Source organism: Lathyrus oleraceus, chromosome 4 (genome assembly GCF_024323335.1).
Source record: "Lathyrus oleraceus cultivar Zhongwan6 chromosome 4, CAAS_Psat_ZW6_1.0, whole genome shotgun sequence".
Lineage (NCBI taxonomy): Eukaryota > Viridiplantae > Streptophyta > Magnoliopsida > Fabales > Fabaceae > Lathyrus > Lathyrus oleraceus.
In genome coordinates, this window is record NC_066582.1 from 485,709,669 (window position 1) to 485,735,778 (window position 26,110).

The window sequence follows — 26,110 nt, forward strand, 5'->3', positions numbered from 1 at the left end:
AGTTCAAAAGGGGAAAATTCCAGAAGCGCTTTTCGTGCTCAGAATCGAGCTTGTCCTATTTGATGCTAGATTTGGAACAGGTAATCTGAGCTCAAACTTTCTTCTTCATTTTTTGTCTTAATGCCAATTCGGGTATTTTTCGAATCTCTACTGCCTTGGCTAATTAGTTTGTGTTTTTTTACCGCAGTGAAGATTGGGGTATTGGTTTGATTTGCTCGGAGGCGAGAATTGCTGCAAAAACGGTGCCGGTTACAATGCTCACTTGCAGACTAGTTACGGAATAACCAAACGGTGAGCTTCCTAGTACCTCTCTCTGATTCAAAAATGGCTTGTTTGCATCCTCTCAATGTACAATTTTGCATTACAAGTGATCCTTCTTGATTTTAATTTGGCAGGCAGAAGCTTCATAGGGCCAATTCTCTATGCCTTCAATAGAAGAACTCTTCTGTTTCAAAACAGCCGACACGGTCATCTCTGCAGTAGGAAGTATTTGATATGGTTGTGCAGCCGGAGGAGGTAATGGATTCGAAGCTGTCCCAGGAGGAGTTGGTTTGCTACCCCATGAACACTTCATCGTCTTCCCACGAACTGGTCTTCCATTAGCCATCTGAGTAGCCAGTGCTGCTTCCTCGTGAGTATTGTATCCGACAAATCCAAAACCCTTATCCCTCTGAACTCGGACCTCCTCAAGTACCCCAACTCCCAATGCATGGAATTGACAATGGAGTTCAGCTTGTGTTACATCACGGGGAAGGTTGCCAACATAAACTGTGGTGTATGAAGGATTATTTTCAGGTACATCTCTGTTGCTTAATTTCAATGTGTTTCGCTTAATTGGTCTTGTTCTGTGTACTAATCTGCTGGCCTGATGCAGGTTAGCACTCTTGGTATGTAATCGTGGTATTAATAAAGCCCGTAGGCAAAAGCAGTCTAGTACTGGTTTATGCGCATCCAGTAGGCATGTAAACAAGAACAGGGTGATCAGCAGCTAAATAAACTCACCCATGTTGCAAAAACCTTCATTCAGCCATAAATGGGTCCACCGCTCCATTGTAACAAAATTTGCCAAACCATTGATGTGCTAGTTCATGAGCTACAACAATTGCAACCCTCTGTTTGTTAGCAGCAGCAGAATGCTGATCATCATAGAGCAAAGCAGTCTCCCGGTATGTAACCAAACCATAATTCTCCATGGCTTCCTTTATCACTCATTCCATGATCTGCTTAACATTGTCGAGATAGATAGATGAAAAGGGCATGTGTGCATGACCATTAGAGTCACATCCAAGTAGGTGCAGGAATACAACAAGATTATCCTGCTGCAACAACTTCTTTAATTTTGGGTCTTCATTGGACTGATTAAGAAGGCTTTGGAATTTATCAAGAGACCACAAGTCCAGGAATGATGCATCAGTTGCAAAGTCTTCAAACTCGTGTGGATAGGTATCTCATGTGCTATGCTGCAAGGCACCACAGAAAATTGGAACTATGTTCGGGCTTTCAAAAGAAATCGTAAGGCTGCTTCTGCTAAAGACAGAATCAAATTCAACAGGATTAGCCTTCCTTTCTATACTTGTTCTAGAAGTTCTCTCAAATCGCATTTGCATATGTACCCGAATTTTGCTTTTTTCTTGTTGCAATTTGTACCTTGTTGCATTGTGTATTCGATTTAACTCCCTTGGGCCTGCATTTGATTGCATTTTTCACATGTATGATGCTTGCCTTAATCACACTTAATCTAGATGGCTTGGCTTGGAAATTTTCATGGTTTTTGTGCAAATGTATTTTTGGAATTGGAACGACAATAGCAAATGCAATGGTTATCTGGTGTCGGAAACTTATGACTTTTACAAAAAAATGGTTGTAACAAACTTGGTTTGAATGAAATGAATTTGTGGTTATAGAAATGAATATGGATTTTAGAAATAATCTGAGACTAATCAAAATGTCAATTTAAAATAAAAAATAAAAAAACTAAATAAAACCAATTAAAATCAAATTAATTTATAATTTGTTAAAATTACTTTGATATCAACTCTAACATTTATTTGGAAATTAAAATCAATTAGAGTTTAAATAATTAGTAAAATACAATTAAGATTAACTTGAAATTGGGAATTATATTTACTTTGAAATTAAATAAAAATTTAAAAATTTAAAAAAAGTCAAATAACTAAAATCCATTTTGTAATCACAAAGCACCATGATCAAAAAGCTAGATAATAACCAATGTTTATCCCAAAATATGGATTTGGGAATGAATGTATGCAAATGAACTTTAGGCCACGTGTCAAATAAAAAATGAAAAAATGGAAAAAATTCAGGACCAAAATCGGGGTATGACACTACCGAAAGAAATTGTTGCACAGTTCCGAGGACTTCTCCTTGGAGAAAATTCAGAAACATCTTCGAATCGAGGAGGAATCGAAGGAGAGGGAGAAATCAGAACCCCCTACTCATTTCAAAACAAACGCTGTGACCAACAAGGGAAAGAAGAGACATGATGGCATGAAGAGTCATCTTGGACCAAAGAAAGAACATAACAAGTTCAAGAACTCTAGCGGTCATAAAGGTCCAAAGAACGGATGTTTCGTATGCGGTAAACCTGGACACTATGCTCGAGATTACAGACAAAATAAAGCAAAAATGAGATCAATGCAATTCGATCAGATGATGACATAATTGCTACAGTGAGCGAAATTATGGCAATCAAAGGAAAAGTTCAAGGTTGGTGGTATGACACTTGTGCTACGGTGCATGTTACTTATGACAAGGCTGCATTCAAAACCTATTCTGAAGAAATTGATGGACAAGAGGTACAAATGGGAAATGAAGTCCGCTCTAAAGTTGTTGGAACCGGTTCGGTCGAACTTAACTTCACTTCTGGAAAGAAAGTTACACTTGTAAATGTGCTTCATGTTCCAGACATGAATAGGAATCTTGTTAGTGGGGATTTATTGGGAAAACCGGGTATTAAATCTGTGTATGAATCGGGCAAACTTATTTTGACCCGTAATGGTGTATTCATTGGAAAAGGATATTCCGCAGAGGGAATGATCAAACTATGTACTAATGATAATATTATTAATGAAATTTCTAATTCCGCTTACATGCTTGATTCCGTTTCTTTATGGCATAATAGATTAGCACATTGTGGTATTAGTTCTATGAAGAGACTAATTAAATCTGGACTAATTTCATGGAATAAAAAGGATTTAGACAGAAAGAAGGCATAGATTACTTCGACACATACGCACCAGTAGCAAGAACAACTACAATTAGATTGTTGTTTGCCTTAGCATCTTTGAATGATCTTATAATCCATCAGATGGATGTTAAAACAGCGTTCCTAAATGGAGATCTCGATGAGGAAATCTACATGGAACAACCGGAAGGCTACCTGCTTCCTGGAAATGAACAAAAGGTGTGTAAACTTGTCAAATCCTTATACGGACTAAAACAAGCACCAAAACAGTGGCATCAAAAATTTGACTCTGTAATACTCTCAAATGGATTTATTCCTAATTCTTGTGACAAGTGTTTATACACAAAGACGTGCAAAACCACTGTAATATTCCTTTGTCTCTATGTCGACGATATGTTGATCATTAGTAATGATTTAAAAGGAATCTTAGAAACAAAGAAGTTTCTAACATCCACTTTCAAGATGAAAGATCTTGGACTTGTTGACACAATTTTAGGGATCAAGGTTAAGCAAAATAGTGGGGGTTATGAACTTAGTCAAACCCACTATATTGAGAAAATGCTTGATAAGTTTAAACATCTAAACTTTAAGGAAGTAACCACTCCATTTGATCATGCCAACAAACTTCAAAAGAATAATGGAAGATCAGTGGCTCAATTGGAATATGCAAGTGCAATAGGGTGTCTAATGTACCTAATGCAATGTACCAGACCCGACATATCATTTGCAGTCAGTAAAATGAGTCGATTTACTAGTAATCCAAGTAATGAACATTGGAAGGCAATTACAAGGATTTTTGGCTATCTACTGAAAACCAAGGACCTTGGTCTCCACTATGGAAGGTTCCCTGCCATATTAGAAGGATACACTGATGCGAGTTGGATATCTAATATTGGAGACCATAAATCTACAACTGGATGGATATTTACACTTGCTGGTGGAGCAATTTCTTGGAAGAGCAAGAAACAAACATGCATTACACTTTCGACCATGGAATCAGAGTTCGTGGCTCTCGCTTCCGCCGGTCAAGAAGCAGAATGGTCGAGGGATCTTCTGTTGGAAGTTCCATTGGCTAAAGACAATGTCTCAAAAGTGATGATACATTGCGATAGCCAAGCCACATTAGCAAGAGCATTCAGCGAAGTGTATAATGGAAAGTTTAGACATATAGGAATTAGACATTCGTTCGTAAGAAAATTGATTAAGGATGGAATCATTTCACTCACCTACATACGAACATGTTATAACTTAGCAGATCCGTTTACTAAGCCACTGGCCAGAGACTTAGTACGAACAACCTCGAGAGGAATGGGGTTGAAACTCCTTAAATAAAAGTTCCGACAGCGGCAGCAACCCAATCTTATGTTAACAAAACATTAACTTCAAGATTCAATGGGTAACAACAAGTCGTTGAATTGGATGTAAGTCAAGAATTTGGGAAATAAGGTTGACTGTGTTGAATTGAGGGTTGAGGTTTCCAAAACCTCTTAATGAAGTTCATTAACGAAGAAGAGTATCTATTGGAAAGGATGCTATATGAACCTCACCTATGTGAATTTTGAGATGGTGCCGTCTCAAAGTGAGAGTTGGAGTTTCTCTCATGAAAAAATTCATGAAAAGGATAGCATATGGCCATAAATAAGTGCTAAGCGAGATATGTAAAGGAAGAACCTTTAAAGAGTGTGTGTAAGGTAACGCCGGTCTGATCCCATGGATTAATGGTTTAAAAGCTTTGCTACCAAACATTCCGATTAAACTTTGCGTTATCCTCACTAAGGTTAAGTTTAAAATCGAAAGATACCTAACTGTATTAACACTTTTTATATTTCACTATCTGGAATGATTTTTGTCATCATTAGAACTAGTGGGGGATTGTTGGAAATTGTTTTGCAATATTAGTTCCAAAATGACAAAAGAGTTAAATAGCATTTAATGCTTTGCTTTAAGTCCCACATAGAAAGTGGAGACATCCTTTAAAGCATTTATAAATGCTTTGGAACTTTAACTCACCAAAGGAACAAAGAGAATAAGGTGTCACATGGACATGTGGTGGTCCCAAGCATTATGCCACTTGACACAACCAATGGACCCTCGCCGGTGTTGCCACCGGCGACACCGGCTCCGGGACCGGGAGCGTAGAGGCGCTAGTGGGGGTTTCAGAATTTTAGTTATTGTTTGAATTTTGAATTCAATTTTCATATCTTTTCATGAAATAGTGTCATATATGAAACATTGTGTTTTATGGTGAAATTGTGTTGTTTCATCAAAGGTTGCAAACTTTTGAAACAACATCCATATCTCCTATAAATATATGATTCTATTCAGAAAAATAATACAAGAACTAAAAACGTATTTCTCTTCCAAATTCCAGAAAAAAAACCTTCCTTGCATTTCGGGTTCTTCATTTGTCTTGTGCAGACTCGAAATTAAGGCTGATATTATCCTGAGTGTTCTTGCATTTTCCAACTCTAAGACATAATAAAAGAGTGCTTGAAATACTTTTAAGAAAAGTGATTCTCAATCACGATTCAGTCCTGGATCCATTTAATTTTACCGAATTTTCTAACATAGAGATGGAAATTTTAGCATCAAATACAAATCCGTTTCAAATTCCATAGTGACTGAAATTTAGTGTTTTAGAGATGGCATGCTCCCGTCTCTAATTTAAATTTTTTTAGTAGTGTGTCTAATTATAAGTAACTTTTGTGGAGAAGACAATAAAATTATTGTAAGATATAATTTAAGATAGAAGTTGAAGTGTAATTATGCAAATTTGTTAGTAGATTCAATCATAAGTGTGATACATTAAATTTTTATTGATGTGGTAAATCAACGTGTCACCAATTTAAATTTAATATATTATAATATGTCATAAGTAAATTGTGATATAGGTTCTTTATCTGGGTTCTACATGGCATACGATGTTCTTCTTGCCGGCAATATTAATTAATTTAAAACTGAATAAATTCCTAAACAATAAGTTCAACTGCTAATTTATACAAAATCAAATAGTTAAATAATCAAGAAGGAAAAAAATTCTTAAATAGTCTTTTCATTCCGATAAATTGACATATTTTTTATTTTTGTCATTGAATTTATTTTTCTTGAAAATAATCCATGAATGATAAAATTATGTTGGTAGTCTTTAAAGTTAAATTTCGCAGAAAAATCTAAAAGTTTTAAGTGATTATGTGGATTTTCCAACGTATTTTAACTTTAAAGACTAAAATCAACACAATTTTAACATTCAGAGACTATATCCAAAAAAGAAAGATTTGACGGAAATCAAAAACACATCTACTTGTATAGACTAAAGGACCATTTAAGTAAAAAAAAATACTTGTGAGTAGAAGAAAGAAAAGAAAAAGAAAATTTTGATATTTTGAAATAAGAATTTTGTCTTTCAAATTAAGACAAATTGTTAATTAAAATAAAATAGACATTAGGCTAATAATGACCCATAAGATCAAAAAAATTATCTGATACAATATAAAATGTATTTATACATATATATATATATATATATATATATATTATATATATATATATATATATATATATATATATATATATATATATATATATATATATATATATATATATATATATATATATATATATATATATATATATATATATAAATTTTGAAATGATTTACTTATTTGTAAAATGAACATTAATTATACAAATTTAATTGTATTAAATAATCATATAAAAGAAAGAAAAAACGTAAGAAAGAGAAAGAAAAAAAATTATATTTAAAAATCAGAATTTTTTTTCTCAAATCAAGACGATGGTTGATAGTGATATATGAGCTAAAATAAATTATTAATTTTATAAAAATTAAAAAATAGATTATTAGTATTTTTAGTGATAATAAATAAATAGATAAAAAAAATTAAAATGAAAGTGAGAAAATGTGAGAAAAAAAAATGTAATTGAAATTTCAAATTTTAATCAAGAGAGAGAATTAGTGGATATAATATTTAATTATGATTTAATTGGTAAAAGTTGAAAAATGAATATCACATGACATATTTTTATAGGAGATGAGAATGTAAAAGATAAATATTACTTAATTAATTAAATATTCTTTTTTTATGTAAATAATTTATAATAAAAATATAATTTAGAAAGATCATACAACTGATTTTTAACAGCTTGATAGTTGATTAATTAATATGCAAATGTCATAAAAGGCAGCGACAATATTTCATAATGCTAACGGCTATATTTTTCTTAGTTTAAATAAAATGTTTATTAAATTCTTTTTTCACAATTTCTCATCTACATATAACATATATTTGAAGTAATAATTTTATTTCTTTTTTTAAAAAGAATTATTCAACTCATTTTATTTGTCAATGAATTCTAGTATATAAATATTTGATCTAATTTGTGTCATGTATTGTGCTATTTTTAATAAATTTTAAATTTATTTTGATTTATTTTAAATATATGTTATTTCATTTTTCTATGTATATTTAAATTATTTAATTCAATTACATACTTCATAGATTAATGTAAAATATAATTCTGATGTTTAATGGAATCCACTTTAAAATTTTAGATGTATTGTATGAATATTTAAAAAGTATACATAGATTGTTTAAATAATTAAAAAGTGTGAAACAATATAAAAAAAATATAGTAAAACAAATATAATGGATGTGGATGCGATATTTTTTTAAAATAATCACCTTTTTAAAATAATATACTAAAATAACAACATTTTCAAATAAATTATCAGTAATCAGATTTCAAACAAAACAATTAGACGTAAAAGGAGTAGCCACTAAAAGTGATGCGAGCATTATAATGTTGTATATAGGCATCGTTGGGGGTGGCGATTGCATGTATATGATGCCACTGCAAGTGGCGCATGCATTCCACTAGGAGCATGCGTCAGCAGTGGCTACTCATTTATTTTATTATTTTTATTTTAATAATTTAAATTTTAAAAAAAAAATTTAAAAAATTTAAAAAATTTAAAAAAATTTAAAAATGAAATTAAAACTAATTTATAATATTATTTTATAAAATGCAATTATACAACAGTTGAATAGAAAATTAATACTCGCCCTATCAAAACGTCCTCCGTTCCACATTTCGGCGCATTCGCCTTCCTTCGAGGTCTCCCACGATTTCTCTAAGGTGTTTGGGATCTTTGAGTATTGCCCTGGGGAAAAGATGGTTAATGCGAGGGTCCTCGCATATTTGACATATTTTCAATCATTTTTCCTAATAGCCAAGGCAGTTGCAGCCAACGGCGTTGTCGTAATTGAGTTTGGTGCTCATGTTCTCGTAGTTGGTTTGTTGTGGTTGGGTTATGTGAGGATAATATGGTTTGTTGAATTATGACATTGAATCGTTTTGGAAACGAAGCAATGATTCTTGTTGTGTAAGAAAGTCGTATAATGGTTGAGTGCTTTGCCGGTGGGATGTTTGGGTGTTCATTGGTAGGGGGCTATGGTGGGATGGGGTGGAATCGTATGAATTATCGGGATTATAGACATATGTGGTGGTTGCATATAGTTGTTAGTGGTATGGGTCATACTCTTGGTTTTGTGTTTAGGTGTGTGGCGTATATTGGTTGCGAGATTGGATGCTTGTGGTTGGATGTATATGGTATGGTGACGTTGTGAGGTTGGTCGTTGGGTTTGGGTGGGTTGGCATTATTGTTGGGTTTGGTAATGGTGTGAGGTTCGTTGTTGGGCGGGGGTTTGTTGTTGGGTATATGATGACGAAGCTCGTTGGCGTGGATCGATTAAATACCTCGGCTCAGACACAAATTGTATCGTTGTAACTGACCTAAACCAATATTCATATAATGTTGAGTTGGTCTAGCACCTTGTATGAAAGGTTCGTTTAAGATGTTGTGATGTCGATTCCTTCATTAATGACACGTCTTTTTAACAAAGTCTTTCCAATCGGAATATCCCTATTGGGCATCGACTCTTAGTTGATGTCAGTCTCCCAAACACGTCGGAGGGTCTAGAATTTGTTGTTGCATGCCAAATTGAAGTTTCACACGGTCACTCTAGTGCATCTCCATAGCAGTGAACCTGATGACTAGTGTTTTTGATGTCCATACTGCAGCATCCTCGAGGTTAACCTCATGCCGAGACCCAGATACGACCTCCAAATAAACTGAATAAGAAAAATACATTATTAGAAGAGAAAAAAATACAAGGACTAAACAACATAACTATGCGATTACAACCATCAGAATAATTTCCTCATAATCGTGCATCATAATGCGAGCATCCTTGTCAGTTTTAACATTGTCCTAAAAACGACTTTCTCCATTGTCCTTGTACATGCTAACAAGCCTTTGGATTCTTCTAATCTTTTCACCCTCTACAATGTCTTCATCTAACCAACGGATTAGGCTCCTATTAAGATTCATTGAAGACTTTACTGTCGAATAAATTAAATCAGCATTTCTCTTGTGGATATAAGAACACACATATATAGATATTTTAAAGAAAATTTGAAAGAGAGATTTATAAGATGTGTGAAAAATAAGGGGAGGGAGTCCAATATTTATAGAAGTTGCTAAATAAAGTAGTAGTCACTGTATGTGGCGCATGCTCCTAGAGATGCATGCATGCGCCACTTACAGTGGCATGATGTACATGCAATCGCCACCTCCAATGGCACCTTTGTACAAGATTATAATGCAAACGCTACTTTGAGTGACTATTCATTTTACGTTCAAACTTTTTTTATTTGAAATTTGATTACTTTAATAATTTATTTGAAAACACGATTTTTTTGGATATATAATTTGAGATATATAGTTATTTTTTTAAAAAAACAAGTATGTAAATGCGGTTACTATCTTGATAGATAACTTAGGATTTTATGTTTTTAGTTTTTAATGCCATGGTATTGGTCTATGATAATGTGATTTGTGGCAGGCCTCTCACTTTTGTTAAAATACTTTTAAGAAAATATTTTACTCATTAAATCATTGGTTTATTAGGATTGTTTTAATTGCAAGTTTAGTTGTTTTAAAAATATATATTTTTTCACTCAAAAACTTGGCGTTACATCATGGTATTTGAGCCAAGATTTAAATTTCTATGGATTGTGAGTCAGAAGTCCTAAGATGATCATGAGTCAAGCTTTGTGGAAGTATATTTGGTGAAACATGTGATGTGTAGCACTTTAGAAGGAGTAGCCCAAAATATAAGGATTAGCAATGAAGGGCTAACGGCGAAACCTTCCCAAGAAAGTATTGGGTGTCCATTTCCAATGCGTTCTATGGAATTGAGAGGAAGACAGAGTTGTATTGACCTTAGAATATGGGTGGAGGCGTTTAGAAGAGTGACAAACACCTTGAAGGGTAGTGTCGAGTGCTTAAGCCATATTAAGTTTGTGACATTGACCAATAAGACGGTAAGGTGTGTTGTGTTTTTTTTTTACGGATTAAAATTACAATTTTAATAATGTCATTTTTAAGAATGTTAAAGTTAGGAATATTATTTACACCCATTTGTTTGGTAAGGTATTGAAGTTTTTATGAATATTTTTTTATTTTATTTTGTTTATAATTTTGAAATTTTGTAAGTATTAATAAAAGTGTTAAAATAATATAGAAGTGGATAGTTATAGTTGATTATTTTTTGTTCTCATAAAAATATAAGATTTTTATCCTTTAATATAAAAATAAATATTTAAAATATAATTAATAAATGATATTCTTTAGAATAAAAAATATCTTGACAACATTTTCTTTAACTTGAAATAAATCTGGGAATGTAGAATTCCCAACCTCGTATTTTTTAAAATACAATTTGAATCTACAAACAAACACTCTCTGAAGGGTAAGCATTAAGTTTGTGTGATGATTTTTATGTGATACGGGGATAGTGAGTAGAGAAACTTATTTTAGATTGATTTATGAGAATTTTATGGTTGAGCGGGTGTAATTTGAGAAGAGTCAAGATTGCACTAAGGAAATTTTACCGAATTATGTGAGAACTTCACTGCCCGTTTCACCGTCTGAAAGAGACAATCTATAGCAATAGCCTCACTCAACGATATCACAGAGGGTAAGAAGGAAATATTGTGGGTTTATATTGAACATTTTACCAAAGTAGTTATATAGGTAGGAGGTTATGACAAGAGTCTAAAGCACTGGATTTTCGAAAATGGTTTCATGTAATGCTATAAATTTTTCGTATGTTAGAATGAACTTTTGATATAATGATTCTCAAAATAATATTTTTGAGGCAAAATTACACCAGAGATCTTTTAAGTTATTTTTTTGTAATACGTTGGTCCTTTAAGTTTTTTTTATAATTTGGTCCTTTAAGTTATCAAACGTGTTCACGGTTACCCTTTTTTTAACAAAGTGAAGATGCTAGATGCAATTAATTTTAGTGTTTTGAAAATGATGAAGTGTAACCAGAAATATAACAGTCAGACGTTTATAAATGTTCAAAATGTGAGAAAAAAGGATGTATAAATCAACCTAAAGGACCAAGTTGTTACACAAAATACTTAAAGGACCAATCTGTTACAAAAAATAACTTAAAAGACCTCGGATGTAATTTTGCCTATTTTTATGATGATTTTATTGAACATGTGACTCCACACACGAGAGAGAGAGAGGTGAGTTGTGAGGGTTTTAAAAATATTAGTTTAAAACAAAATTATTTTCTAAATTAGAGTTTAAAAACATATTCTGAAAAATGATTGGATATGCAGCATAAAATTAAGGTAAAGAAAATAATCGGAAAGTAAAAAGTTAAGGGAAGAGGGAACAACGCCGGGAGTTTATAGAGGTTTAGTCTAAAGAAGTAACATACTCATCTCCCCAAGAAGTGATTTTAAAAGTTTCCAATAATTATTGAGAGCTTTTAGAATGTTAAGCCATGAACTGCCTTATACATGGAAAATGAAGTTTCAGATTTACTTCCAACCAAACAACGAACAATGGAATGGAGTGGTTAATCTTCATGCCAAACAGCGAACTGAGCTTCCACTGGTTAGTCTCTAAGCTAATAGATATTTTATAGTGACTTATCTTGAACCAAGATGGAGTTTTGAACTGACTATCCTCCAAATCGAATCGAGGTTTTATACTTGGCTGGCCACGAACTGAACTAAGATTTTATATCGGGTTGATCTTGAACCTAATGAAATTTTATACCAGGATGATCTCAAGGACCGATGTGAATATTTTTATTTGCTTATTCTTCATAAACCCAAATATAGAGCTTTTCCTCAAGTGGTTGAACTCACAAACCAAACGGAGACTAACATTATTCCCCCAAAAAGAGATTTTAACTAGGTTAGCTCCAAACCCAAACAAACACTTCCTAAAAAAGAATAATTCACTCAAGAGGAAAAAATACTCTGGTTGAATTTACAATATTACCCCTTCTAGATAAACTTCCTCACTTGAACGTAGAACTTTTTCTCAAAGCACTATGGCGAAAAACATGTGAGAGAATTGAAAATGTTTTAGAGAAAGAATTAGAGAGAGGAAGGTCACGTTTTTTTATGAGAAAAAGTGAAGGAAAAGGCCTCTAGGCCAAAGGATGGCTCAAAAAAAGAAACAATCAATGGACAAAATTGATTACCTAATCGATTAGGTCCAAAGTCTATTCGACTAGGTACCATAAATAATCGATTGTTTGAGTCCAACGTTGAAGGTTTTGATAAAGAGTCATTACCCATCATTAATGCATAATCATAATCTAGTATAGACTTGTTTCACTTATCTAATGTATTAGGTACTGGGTCTAATCAATTAGACAATTCAAAAAATTTCCCTGATCAATATAACAATTTCCATTTTATCTGGCTAGGCTCCAAAACATTTATGAAAACTCTCTTGTGTTTTTAAAAAATACTAATCACTCAAACAGACACGATCATTAGAGCTTTCACATTCCCTCTCTTTCACACTCTGAAGCTTCAACTCCTTTTGTCAGATAGACCAATCAAAGCACTTCACTTGAATCTTCTTATGGACGAGGCTTGAGATATCTTCAAGTCGGATTCCATCATCAGAGGATATCACAGGTGATCGTCAAACCCTAAATCTTTAACTTTATTTTGAGGAATAACTTAATTAACTATCTTGTGTATCTTTCACTGATTGATTCAGATTTTGAAATTTCTTGTTATTGTTATCAAAGTATATTACATCTTCAAAAGTTGTCATCATCAAAACCATGATATTTTCAAGGCTAGGCATATCTTGCTGAGCTTGGATCACTTCCTGATTAAACCTGCAAGCACATAGTTCCATGGATCCTTTAAAATCTATTTTGGATTGTTATACCTTAAAAATTCTTCTTGATGGTGATTCCTTAGAGGATCCTTCATACCCAATAACACTTATTCATAAGATACTACTAGTGTTAATCTTTAAACATCTTCCTCGTATAGCCCTTTAGATGAAGAGAAAGACGATGAAGATTCTTCTAGCATTCTTGAATTATTTTCTTCATCTTTTAGTAGCTGGATTAACTCTTTAAGTTTTAGGACGATCTCCCCCTTCTTGGAATTTTCCTAAAATTTATCACATGCCTTTTGTAACACCTCAAAATTTGCCCTCCTCTCTTGGGACTAGCTTAACATATTGCATTGCATTTTTTAGGTCATTAGGCATTGCATCTTTGCATATCATGTGGCAACGAACAAGTCATCCTCCTAAGTCTTGATCAGAAGATAAAGAGGTTAAGATGCAAGCTAAGGTTTCATGGACTGATCATTAATCATCTGAGGATGTGTGATTCAAGTTAGGGTTTCATGGATTGATCACTAACCATCTGAGGATGTGTGATTCAAATTAGGGTTTCTTGGTTCCTCAAGGAGGGTTGAACTTTATCTTGGTTGAAATGGCACATCATCATCATCATGGTCTTGTCATCATCCAAGAGATTCATATGCTTGATCAAATACCTTGGGATTAGGGTTTTGACCACTGGTCAACCCTAATCAGTTGCATTGGGCCAATCGGGGCTTGTGAAGGAGATGAGGTTTTCAATGGATATGGGGATCATTTTATGATTATATTGAGCTTATGGAAGCTAGGGTTTCATCATTGAGCCATTTCATCAGGAGTTTGAGGCTCAAGTTCATCAGTCAAGCTGAAATTCATCTATCAGTCAGAAAAGTCAACTGTGGTCAACTGTGCCTGAATTGATGGATTTGGAGGTGGGAGAGAGTTAGAGACACTTCATTCATGTCTAAAAAAGTTTCATTTGACAATTCAAAGATCAAGAATGAAGAAAATAAAGTCAGGTGGAAACTTTCCAAAAATAGAAAGTGACTTGTAATTGAAAATTGCCAAAAATGGAAAGTTTTTCTCCTCAAAATTACGTGTCCAAAAATGCTTCAAATGAAAATTTGTTCAACATGAAAGTTGTAGATCTTGCTCTCACCTTTCCAAAAAGTCCAAGAACACTCATTTCTCATGTGTGGTTGGCAACTTATGATCAAAACATTGTCCAAAAAAGTTGAAGTTCAAGGTGCTATAACTTTTGAATGGAAATGCCAAATTGGGTGATTCTTTTTTGAGCAAACCACATTTGACATGTACTTTCATGATGCATCATCACATTTTATCAAAAATCATCATAGCAAAAGGCCATTTTTCAAGTGGACTTAATTTTAAAAAGTGGAGGGAAAAAGTGATTTTGCAAAATATTCATTGTTTTCACATGATTCCTTTTGCACTAGCTCACATATACCATTTGTAACTTGCTGCAACAAAGAAATTCCACTGTTACATTGGTTTGGCATAAGTGGGGGTGGATTGGTAATTGTCCATTTAGCATGAAATGCATTTTCACTAATCCATCACATTAGCACTAATCATGTTTACTAACATCATTAACCTCACATATATAAACTAAATCCTAACTGTTTTTTGATTAGCAATAACAGAATTCAGATCTAGATCTAGAAATCACAAAAACCTCTTCACTTTCTCTCTCACTTTTTTTCCAAAAATTTGCATAAACATTGCATTGTTCTTCATCAATTCATCATCTACATGCATTATTGAAGCTAATTGAAGCAAGATTTCATCATTTCCAAGCCAAATTTTGGACTGTTAAAGTGAGGTGCAACAATGGCAATTCAAGATTTCATCAAGATCGTGCGTAATTGAGCAACAAGACTTGTTCCATTCACTTCTACAAGCATCATAGAAGTTCTGTTTTCACATTTCAAGGCCTAGAACGCGCGATTTAGCAACTGTCCTCAAATTAAGGTGAGTTTTCGACTTCAACGATTCTTGAAATTGATTGATGCTTTGGATAGATCTTGTTTAGTAGAGAATTATGCACTTTGAACCACTAAATTTGGTTGAGAAACGAGGAAGTTATGATGATTTGAAGTTTTGTGCACAAACATGTTTTGCTTCGATTTTTTTTATTTATCAAGAATTAGGAAAAATTAATTTGAGATTGTGAATGTACATTGAAAGACCTTTCCATTGATGTATGGTTTGTGCAATTTGGTGACAAAAAGTTCTTGAGTGATGAATGTGGTGATGAATGTATGAACACATGAAGAACACTTGAAATATTTTCCAAAATAGGCTGTTTGATCCTCAAATTCGTGTTTGGCCGTGCGGATGTAATGAACAGTAGCGCACGCTAGCCTTATTCAAATCGTGGCCTCGGTTCAATCCCGCTGTACAGCGGTTTCCTTTTTGCCTTGCCACATTAATTTCCATATGCTTTCATGTGCTTTACATACTTGTTCAACTTTTTTTTATTTTTTCCTCAACATCAAAAATCCATAACTCATTCAGTTTTAATCCAAATTTCATGCAATTTTTTGTGGAATGCTCCTCATGATGTGCTTAATTTTATGGTGATTTTTGTGGAAATTGTGCACGTGTAAATTTTTGGAATGCTTAGGGTTTGCTTTGACATGTCATTTTGTGCACCATGCTCACTCTTTTGCTCATAAAATGATGATGCTTCATTATAAATTCATGAAATTTTTTGTGCTTAAACTAGACTCATTCCTGGTCATTTTCATATGTGGTTTGTAATTTTTGAGTTCCTGGATTGAGAGTTATGACATGATCTTTAGAGAGGTTACATTTTGTGCCATGCCATGCTTTGTGCAACTTCTTGATTTTATTTTCTATGCTTGTTGAACTTTAATTAAGATGGATTTTTGCATGAGGTTACATATGGATGTTTAGAATACATGTGATTTTTTCTAGATTTTTTGAATCCATTTCCTTATTTTATTGGGATTTTATTGGCTGTTTAGCCATTTGTGAACCTTTTGTGAGACATGTTTCCATTTGATTTGTGAAATTCTGGTTATTAATTGGATGGATGTGAAATTTAACATGTGTATGGTAGACACTTTGAAGTGCATCATGGTTTTGGTCTCATTCATTTATCATGTTTTGTCACTGTTTTATGATTGGTGGAAGTTGATGCTTGTTTTGATGCCTTGTGTTGGATTGCTTGAACTTGTCTGGACTTTATGAATTTCATTGACCTACTTCCCTTGATCTAAATGAGCTGAAATTTGATATGCTACTCATTGAATGTGTTCTGTTTAGGCTGGAATTTTTGTGGAATTTATTGAGCTGTTTTGATATTGATTTGGTTGTGATCATTCTGTTTGCTCTAATATGTTTCCAAAGTGCCTAGTTTGGCATGTTTTGTATATGAAATGAATTTGGTGCATAGTTTTGGTGTGAGACCAATTGGATTCTCTTTTTGCTTGATAAATCTTGGTTTTTATCAATTTTCACTTGTTGTTTTGAATTTTTCATCTCCTTTTGACCCTAGGCTTGTCCTAGTGGTCTTGTTTCTCACGTTTGGATGTGATTTTCAGGTTGAAGAAGCAAATGCTTTGAGGATGTTAATTCAAGTTGATTGAATTTGGTTAATTGTTGTGAACTAACTTGTGTGTTTTGTAGGATGCTTGGCTCACTTGCTTTGAGCTTGTGCTTGGCTCACTTGAGTTGATTGTGCTTTGCACATTGCATTGTTTGATTGCACATTGTCTGTTGGTTTTTATACTGTTTGTTTTGACTTGGTGATTGGTATACTGACTGAATTAGATTGATTTCAGGTACTTTAGTCGCTAACAGTTCATCTTTGAACTTGCTTTGTGCTGCTGCTTGGTTGTATAAACCAATTGAGGTAGACTCTCTTGTCTCCATGTAGTCTGGAAGACCTGGCTTGTTATTTAGCCAGGCACCTGTCTGAAGTCCTCCTTAAGAGGCAATGCCTGTGATTGTTTATATTTGTCCCCAAGCAGGAAAAGACCTTGATTAAGGCAATTGGCAGAACCCAAGGGATGTGCAATCCATCCCCTGCTATTCTTGTTGAGTCGTCCCTCTGCTCACACCACTGTGTTGATGCATTGGGACATTAACCCAAGATCTTGTACAGTTGTACAGTCGAGTCAGAGTCATGAGTGTAGAAGGGTTCCCACTTTCTGGACCCACACTCCTTTGTCTGAAGCTCTCCCTGACCAGGGATAAGAGCTGTGAGGCACACCCCTCACTTCCATTTCATCTGGCTTCACCCTGACTCTCAATGTCAGGGTTAAGAGCTAACATCACCCTGACACAGCTGGCTTGCTCTTGCAGCCTCACCCTTGTTTGAGCCTCACTTGACTGGATATAGTGTGTGCTACTTGTGAATGTTTGATTTGTTTTGTTTATGCTTGCATGATTTGCTTTTTCCTGGTTAGGATTAGCTTGTTGTTGTGCAAGTAGATAGCGAACCATAACATAGGGCAGTGATGCATGATAACATCTAGGCTCGAGTCCAGCTCCCTAGTAGTGTGTCTCCCTTTGTATCTGGTTAGAATTTCTTTCCCGTTCAGGGGAACTACGTCGCCCTGATCCTCATACCAGATGAGGTACGTAGGCAGGAGACCGTGCGAGGTCTCTCCGGGCACTTTTTTTTTCTTTTCTTTGTGTGTGTTTGCTTGACAGTTGCTAGGCTCGAGTGCCTGACTCCTTAGTAACTTGTTGTTTGTTTGTTCTTGTGCGCCAGGATATGGATGTAAGACCAGCGATTGGCTGTCCGTATCCTGAGTGTGTTTGTTTGGTTCGGAAGCCGATGTAAGTCCAGCGATTGGCGTTCGGGTTCCATGTTTGCCCGTGTTTGTGTGTGTTTTGTTTGGCGTGCATGAGCCGAACTACGGCAGCTCTGATTCTCGTTCCAGACGAGATACGTAGGCATAGGATGCGATATCCTAGCGAGCCCTATCCCCTCTTCCTCCACCTGTGTTGTCTTCAGTGTGTGTGTGTGTGTGATGTTTGTTTTAGCAACCTTAACCTATCTTCTGAGCATGGATCCCGTCGAGTACGACGGATGTGTAGGGGTGCTAATACCTTCCCTTCGCATAACCGACTCCCGATCCCATTCTCTTTGGTCGCGAGACCATGCTTTTCCCAGGTTTACTTCGAGCGTTTCCTTTCCCTCTTTGGGATAAATAACGCACGGTGGCGACTCTGTGTTGTGTTTTGTTTCAGCCCGCCGGTTGTTTTTCGCGGATGCGACACCTTTCTACCTTTATAATCAAATGCTGAGTCAGGTTTCTAACACTAGTTCTTGAATCTAAGATACTTGTCAGAGATAAAGTTTTTGAAATAACTTTCAAGGATTTCAATAGTTTAGAACCATCCTTGAAGATGATCTTCAACTTCATTTGGTGTCTCATCTTATTGAATACGTATGTTTCTTCTCTCTTTATTGATCTTGGGAAAATCTCCAAAGATCATTTCAAGAGTGTCTCATACATCCTTTTCAATATTATAGTTAACAATATAAAAGTATTCTCTAGTGTTAAAGATCTAATTTAACTTTTCTATTTTCTTTTGCATTGAAATTTTATTTGGTTTGTTCATTACTTCATTATTTAAAAAATGATTAGGGATAAAATGACCATTTATAACAATTTTCCACAAATAAAAATCAATAACATCAAAAAAAAATCATTCTTGCTTTTCACATGTCAAACCTTTCACCATGAAATGGTGGAGGTGTATTCATAAAAAGCTTCATATTAAAAGAACGAAACAATAACTTCTTACAAATATATAACTTAAAACAAAACACCAACTTTTTAGCACAACACTATTATGACAAAATTCTCATAGATGCTTTTCACTCTCTAGGCACCAAGACAACTTTGGTGAAAGAGTAGAAAAAGTAAAAGGAAGGAGTAGAACGTGATAAAAAGAGTTTCAATTTTGAAATCTGGTGTGTAATAAATTGAAGAGAATCCCTCTTTAAATAGGAAAAGATTTGAATCAAAAAGGAAATGATACATGTTCATTTTTAATGTCTCTCTCTGGTTAGCTTCAGAATCCTATCATATGTATCTCGGTCAATAGCAAAGCGAGTGACTTGACTTTCTTCAGTTAAGTTCAATGGTTCTTGGCATAATTATGGCTCTTTTAGTTTGTTGATGGTGGATTTGGTGGCCGGATATCTAATTGGGTATCTCAGTTGGTTGTGGCTGTGTTTGCGGTTCCAACTTCTTGATAGGGAGTTCTTTTTGTAGTTTTGGTTAACTATTTTTTATTTGTTTGGCTTGTATGATTTTTTTTGTACATCTTATGCCAAATTGACTTTATTTTGTGCTATTTGTATTTGGGCTCTGTCCCTTTTTTTCTTTATTATATATTATTTTATCATTAAAAAAAAGAAATATATTAATCGACTAACCCTAATGTGATATTTAATTATCTAGTATAAAAATAACTCCAAATTAAGTAAGCAAGTCCTTAATCAATTAAGTGCGCGTATAAAAAAATTTAGGTATTTTTGTAAAATAAGATAAGGTTTAAAATTATTTTGAGTGTGAATGTGAAATGCTGAAATTATGTTCCTAAGGGGACAAATGTTAGAACAAATGGTCTAACTTGTTAAAATAGTATGACATCATAAAGACGGTAACAATAATACAATGCAAAAGACAATAAATCAACACAAGATACTGGTAACATAGATCGGCGAAACCACACCTATGTTTAGGGGGCACTTTACCCAAGAAAGAAAATCACTACTTCGAATTAGAACAATTAGTCTTATACGAACCCCAAACCCTATGAATTTTTATGTCTCTCCTTAATCCTAGTGACTTTCTATTTAGGTTTCCCTCTAAATATGAGAACCTCTCTCACTTTCTCTTAATCACTAACCCTTAGTGGTCGACTTAACCATTAACATAATGATTATTGAATTTACAACTCAACTAACACAAACCAACAATTATTCCAAGTTAGTGAAACATAGTGTGATGTACGCCAAATATTCAACACTAATCCTTATGGTGGCATTAGCATGGAATACAAGACTCAAAAACCCTAGACACAAAAGACTTAATCTTGTGTACAAACCCTCAAGTAAAACATGAGAACTGAGTCTTCTTATATAGCAATGTCTTCTGGGATTTTTCCTTATGGATCTCTTATTTTAGTTCGTCCAAAATAATAGAGAATCTTGTTGGACTTGATTGCTTCATAAAACTATCTAAAAGATATGATTTGTTACATTCAAATTCAAATTTAAATCTCCATTTAAATTTGAGTTGATCTTCAACAACTTTCAAACAAATCAACCATACTTTGCGATACCATCTGCGACAAATCTGATTGAACTCTGTCATACCCCAAAATTTGCCCGTCGATATTTCAAAGCATTCCTCAATACCCTCTGATTTGCTCTGCAAGGCACTGATATCAAATGGACAAAAGCCCAGCTCACAACAGGCCCAATCCAAAGGCGGCCCAAAATAGCTTGCTCGCTAGGCGAGCAGTCCCTTCGCCTAGCGAACATTTCATCATGACACTCGCCCAGCGAAGCATCAGATCCAGGAAAAAGCCCAGAACTAGCTTGCTCGCTAGGCGAGCAATTCCTTCGCCTAGCGAAGCTTGCGAAAATCTGAAGTTTTGGACCTCATTTTAAGCCCATTAGGTCACCACCACTACTACTATAAATACCAGCTCCTCAGCCACGAAAAGGACAGACACACAGACCCAGAGGGAGAAACACAGAAACCCTGCTGATCCAGAGAATTCGGAAGACGGAAACCCTGAAGGCCGCTCACCCGCCTCGAAGCTACCACCGCCCAGCTCAATCCGATACCTAGAGTGATCAGTTCAACATAGCAATTGCAAACAGGTTTGCGTATTATCGCTGTTATATGCTTCCAATTGATAACCGTTACCTACATAATGCATCATGATTAAATTTTGATATGTAACCTGATTTCACATGCAAATTTAAGTATGCTTGAACATCATGAATGCTATCCATGTTGTGCCTGTAATTTAATGTCATAATTCAAGGTTCCGGAGACGGTACGATTGCCAAAATTCAAAATCTGTGGCCGCTCGCTAGCACATCGCTAAGCGAGCCTGGAGCGAATATTCGCTAAGCCTTCGCTAGGCGAAGCAGAGGCGAACGTACCAGTAGCTGTTCTCATGTTTCGTTTTATGTTTGTCTTATTGTAATCATGCATTATTTGGCCTTGTGACTATTGTGTTCATTCTGTAGTGCAATTTTCAATTGCACTTTAACTTGGTATTCTCACCCGTGTGTTTAATTTGTGTTAAAGCTCGCATATTCTCAAGGAAGTGGCTGGCTAGGTACTCCACTTTATGTGTGGAAGACTTTCATGGAGATGGATTCTAAATTATTTCACTTTAACGTGAAAATTCATATTGATTGCCTAACCAATTTTAATGTATTGATTCTTAATGTATTGATTTTAATGTATCGATTTAATGCGGAATCATCATAATTACCCAATTAATTGTTAAAATATGGACTTTAAATAAACCATACCGGACCTCTCTTTATTACCCCACGATTACGTAATACGGTCATGTCCCGCGAATGTGGGGATACACTTAGCAATGGCCCTTCGATTAAATCATCATAAAATAAATCATGGTCCCTCGGATGTTGCCTTCGGAAATACGATTTTGTCCCTCGATGACCCTTCGGTGTAGCCTACGGTTAAATGATGATAGTCCCTTCGAATGCTAAGGTATCCTCACAACTGTTGCCTTCAATGACCAATCGATGACCCTACGATGACCCTTTAACATCCAAAGGATAAACTACTTACTTCTCAATAGTAAGGACAGTTTTACCCTCATAAGGATAGGAAATGCCCGGAAAGACCTCGGACAGGTATAACCCTTAATTGCTCAGTCATAACCACTTTCAAAACCACTTTCAAAACCATTTTCAAAACAACTTTCAAAACTAAACGAGATAACCACTTTGTATACATTCATACAAGAATCATTACAAAGTTAAATTCTCCTTTTCAAAACATTTTCTACACATTTTTCAAACACTTGTTCAAACGAGAAAAACATAAGTGATTGAGCAATTAAGAGCCCATGGATAACCATGGATACAAAGGGTGCTAACACCTTCCCTTTGTATAATGTACCTCCCGAACCTAAGAATCTAAATTAAGGTCTTTCCTGTTCTTTTCCACCTTTCCTTATTGGATAAAAGAAAAGTCGGTGGCGACTCTTGCTAACCGCGACATTGCGATTAAAAACACATTAAAGTCAGTTCACCGTATGACAGAACTGGCGACTCTGCTGGGGAGTCTTTAAAAAGAGAGGTTACCTTAAAAACAAGATCACTTATTCCAAATTGTCTGATTTACTTTTAAGGGATTGCTTGGGTATTTTTGAGTGAAAGATCCTACACCCGGATCTAGTGTACCTTAGGTAAGTAGCAATAGATCATCGCGACTATCCGGCGTATACTGGAATGGTTAAAATGATGGCTACGGTTAATGTGACACTTTGGTTGTCCTGATGTTCCTCATGTTACTTGAGGAAAAATTTGGCTTCCGCGTGGTGTCATCAAAGCATTAACCAGACCTTTAGAACCCTAATTGACTCATCCTGGCCATTAGAAAGTAGTGAGATAACTGACTTCGGTTCCGACTGGGGTTGGTTGAGACTCGATACTACACTCTTTGAGATTGGACTTTAGGGAAGCTTCGGTCAACCACTTGGTGTTGCACTGAAGTGGACTTAAGGAAAGGTCAATGATTGGAGATCCTTCTAGAACCCGGTTACTATTCTAGGACAGGCTGAACCAACCAAACTTCAGTGGGGAGGGTACTTACCTATGGAACTCATGCAAGCCTTAAAACCTAGGAATGATGGTTGTGTGACTTGCTTGTGCTTGTTATTTGTTTAACCTCATAACATCATAACATCATGACATCATAACATTGTACTAACCATTTCAAGGACTTAGGGATTTAACTTTGCTCTGTTTTGTAAAGCTATGGCTCCCAGGAAGACCATCCGGATTAATCTTGTAGCAATCTCTCCTCAACTCAAGAACTTAGTGTCAGAACTTTCCGATCATGCCCAGTTCATCAAGAAACACGGTTCTCTTCTCAATTTAGTTACCACTGGGTTCAAAGAAGATATGATGAGAGTTTTATTCCAGTTCTTCGACCCTAAGCATCATTGCTTCACATTCCCAGATTACCAGTTGGTACCTACACTGGAAGAATTCTCCAGACTGCTTGGGATACCTATCCTTGATCAAATACCTTTCAGTGGTTTAGAAAAGGTTCCGAAGTCTGAAGAAGTTGCCGCAGCTTTACACATGACGAAGTCCGACATTGAAGCTAATTGGGTAACAAGGAGTGGAGTTAAGGGTTTACTTGCCAAATTCCTGACAAATAAGGCCCGAGAATTCTTAAAAGTTATGAATGTCCGTGCTTTCGAAGACATCCTGGCATTGCTAATCTATGGCTTGGTGTTATTCCCTAATCCAGACCAAGTCATAGACATGAATGCTATTAAGATATTTCTCACTCATAACCTTGTACCTACCTTGCTGGGAGACATTTTGCATGCCCTCCACACTCGCACCATGAAGAAGCAAGGGACTCTCATGTGCTGCATACCTTTATTGTCTAGGTGGTTTATTTCGCACCTTCCCCAATCAGTCTTGAAGAACGAGCAGAATTTGAGATGGTCTCAAAGGATAATGTCGCTCTCCCACCCAGACATCTGTTGGTGTCCTCAGTTCAAGGAAAATGTTACCATCATTGACCGTTGTGGCGAGTTCCCTAATGTACCACTCCTAGGAATAAGAGGAGGTATCACTTATAATCCTACTTTAGCTCTGCGACAGTTTGGTTGTGCTCGAAGAGATGGTCCACATGAAATGATCATCGAAGGCATTGTGTTCGACTATGACAACGATTCCCAAGGCCTCCGTCAAAGATTTGTACGAGCTTGGTGTCGCATCCTGCGAAAAATCAACCGGCGAGACTCAAATAAAAACACAACACAGAGCCGCCACTGCGCGTTATTTATCCCAAGATAGGGAAAGGAAACGCTCAGAAAAACCTGGAAAGGAAATGGTCTTGCGACCAAAGAGAAAGGGTAAGGGAGTCGGTTACGCAAGGGGAAGGTGTTAGCACCCCTCACGTCCGTCGTACTCGACGGGATCCACGTTCTAAGATAAAGAAAAGGTTGCTAAAACATCACACACACACACGGGGAACGCAGGTGGGGTTAAGAGAAGGGAGCTCGATAGGACATCGCGTCCTATGCCTACATATCTTGTCTGGAACAAGAATCAGAGCCACTGTAGTTCGGCTTACGCACGCCAAACAACACAAAACAACTAAACACGCAAGGGTGGCAAACATGGAGCCCGACAACCACTGGATGGAATTACGTCAGCATCCGAACCAAAACACACTCACAAGGGCAAACGTGGAGCCCGACTGCCAATCACTGGGCTTACGTCGGCATCCGAACCAAAACACACAGTCAGATAACAAGTAAACACTCGCAAAAAGAAAAAGGTTGCCCGGAGAGGTCTCGCACGACCCCCTGCCTACATACCTCGTCTGGAACGAGGATCAGGGCGATGTAGTTCCCCTGAAAGGGACTGCATTACTAACCAGAAACCGGGGAAAGACACACTACTAGGGAGCTGGACTCGAGCCTAGTGTTGTCATGCATCGTTTACCCTAAGTTCGGTTTTCTATCCTACTTGCATAAGCAAACTACTCCTATCCAGGAAAGAAGCAAGCACACAAGCATCCAGAATAATTCAAGCATACATCCAATGAGAACAAGCATCTCAAACAGATATCCACATAGCACGCACTATAACCAAACAAGTGGCTCACACAATAGGTTTGACTGCCTCAGCAAGTCGTCTGTACGGGTTGTGTTTGCTCTTAACCTTGCCATTACGAGGCTAAGGTGAAGCAGATGAAAGGTGAAGTGAGGATCAGACCTCACAGCTCTTATCCCTGACCAGGGAGAGCTTCTGACAAATGAGCATGGGTCCAGAATGGGGGAACCCTTCTATACTCAGAGACTCTGACACAATGTGCACTGCACAAGATCTTGGGCTTGTAATCTCAATGCTACAACCATGTAATGGGAGCAAGGAGAAGACTCACAGAATAGTGGGGGGTAGACTGCATACCCCTACCTTCCACCAATTGCCTTATTTAAAGGACTTTCACCTGCTTGGCACGAAAATAAACAACCACAATCATTGCCTCTTAAGGAGGACTTCAGACATTTATTTGCCCGGCCAAATAACAGACCGGGTCTCCAGACTACATGAAGTTAGGAAGTTATACCTCAATGCAAGTTGCTTAAGCAAAGCAAAGCAAAAGTTCACAAGGAACTGAGCAACTAAAAGTACCTGGAAACAGTCAAACACAGTTAGTACTCAGACATACAAAAATAAACAGCAAGTATTAATCAGTCAGACTATACAAACTAATGCACAACAAAGGCAAGCTATGAGCTCAAGCCCAAGCTTCACAACCTACAAAACAATGTTATGTTAGTGTACAAACATCAAACAACATCATTTCAATCAACTTGGATCATTCTCCATGAGC

The 26,110-nt window shown here is 35.9% G+C and overlaps 1 protein-coding gene across 1 annotated transcript; it reads right to left on the bottom strand.

Annotated features, from left to right (window-relative positions):
- Positions 1 to 361: 361 nt before the first annotated feature.
- LOC127138127 (oligouridylate-binding protein 1A) lies at positions 362 to 1,193 on the bottom strand. The gene is made up of 2 exons (XM_051064527.1): positions 1,044 to 1,193; positions 362 to 865 (listed from the first exon to the last, which is right to left on the bottom strand). Exons 1-2 carry the CDS (start codon positions 1,191 to 1,193, stop codon positions 362 to 364), a joined length of 654 nt encoding a protein of 217 aa, XP_050920484.1.
- Between the last annotated feature and the right edge of the window lie 24,917 nt (positions 1,194 to 26,110).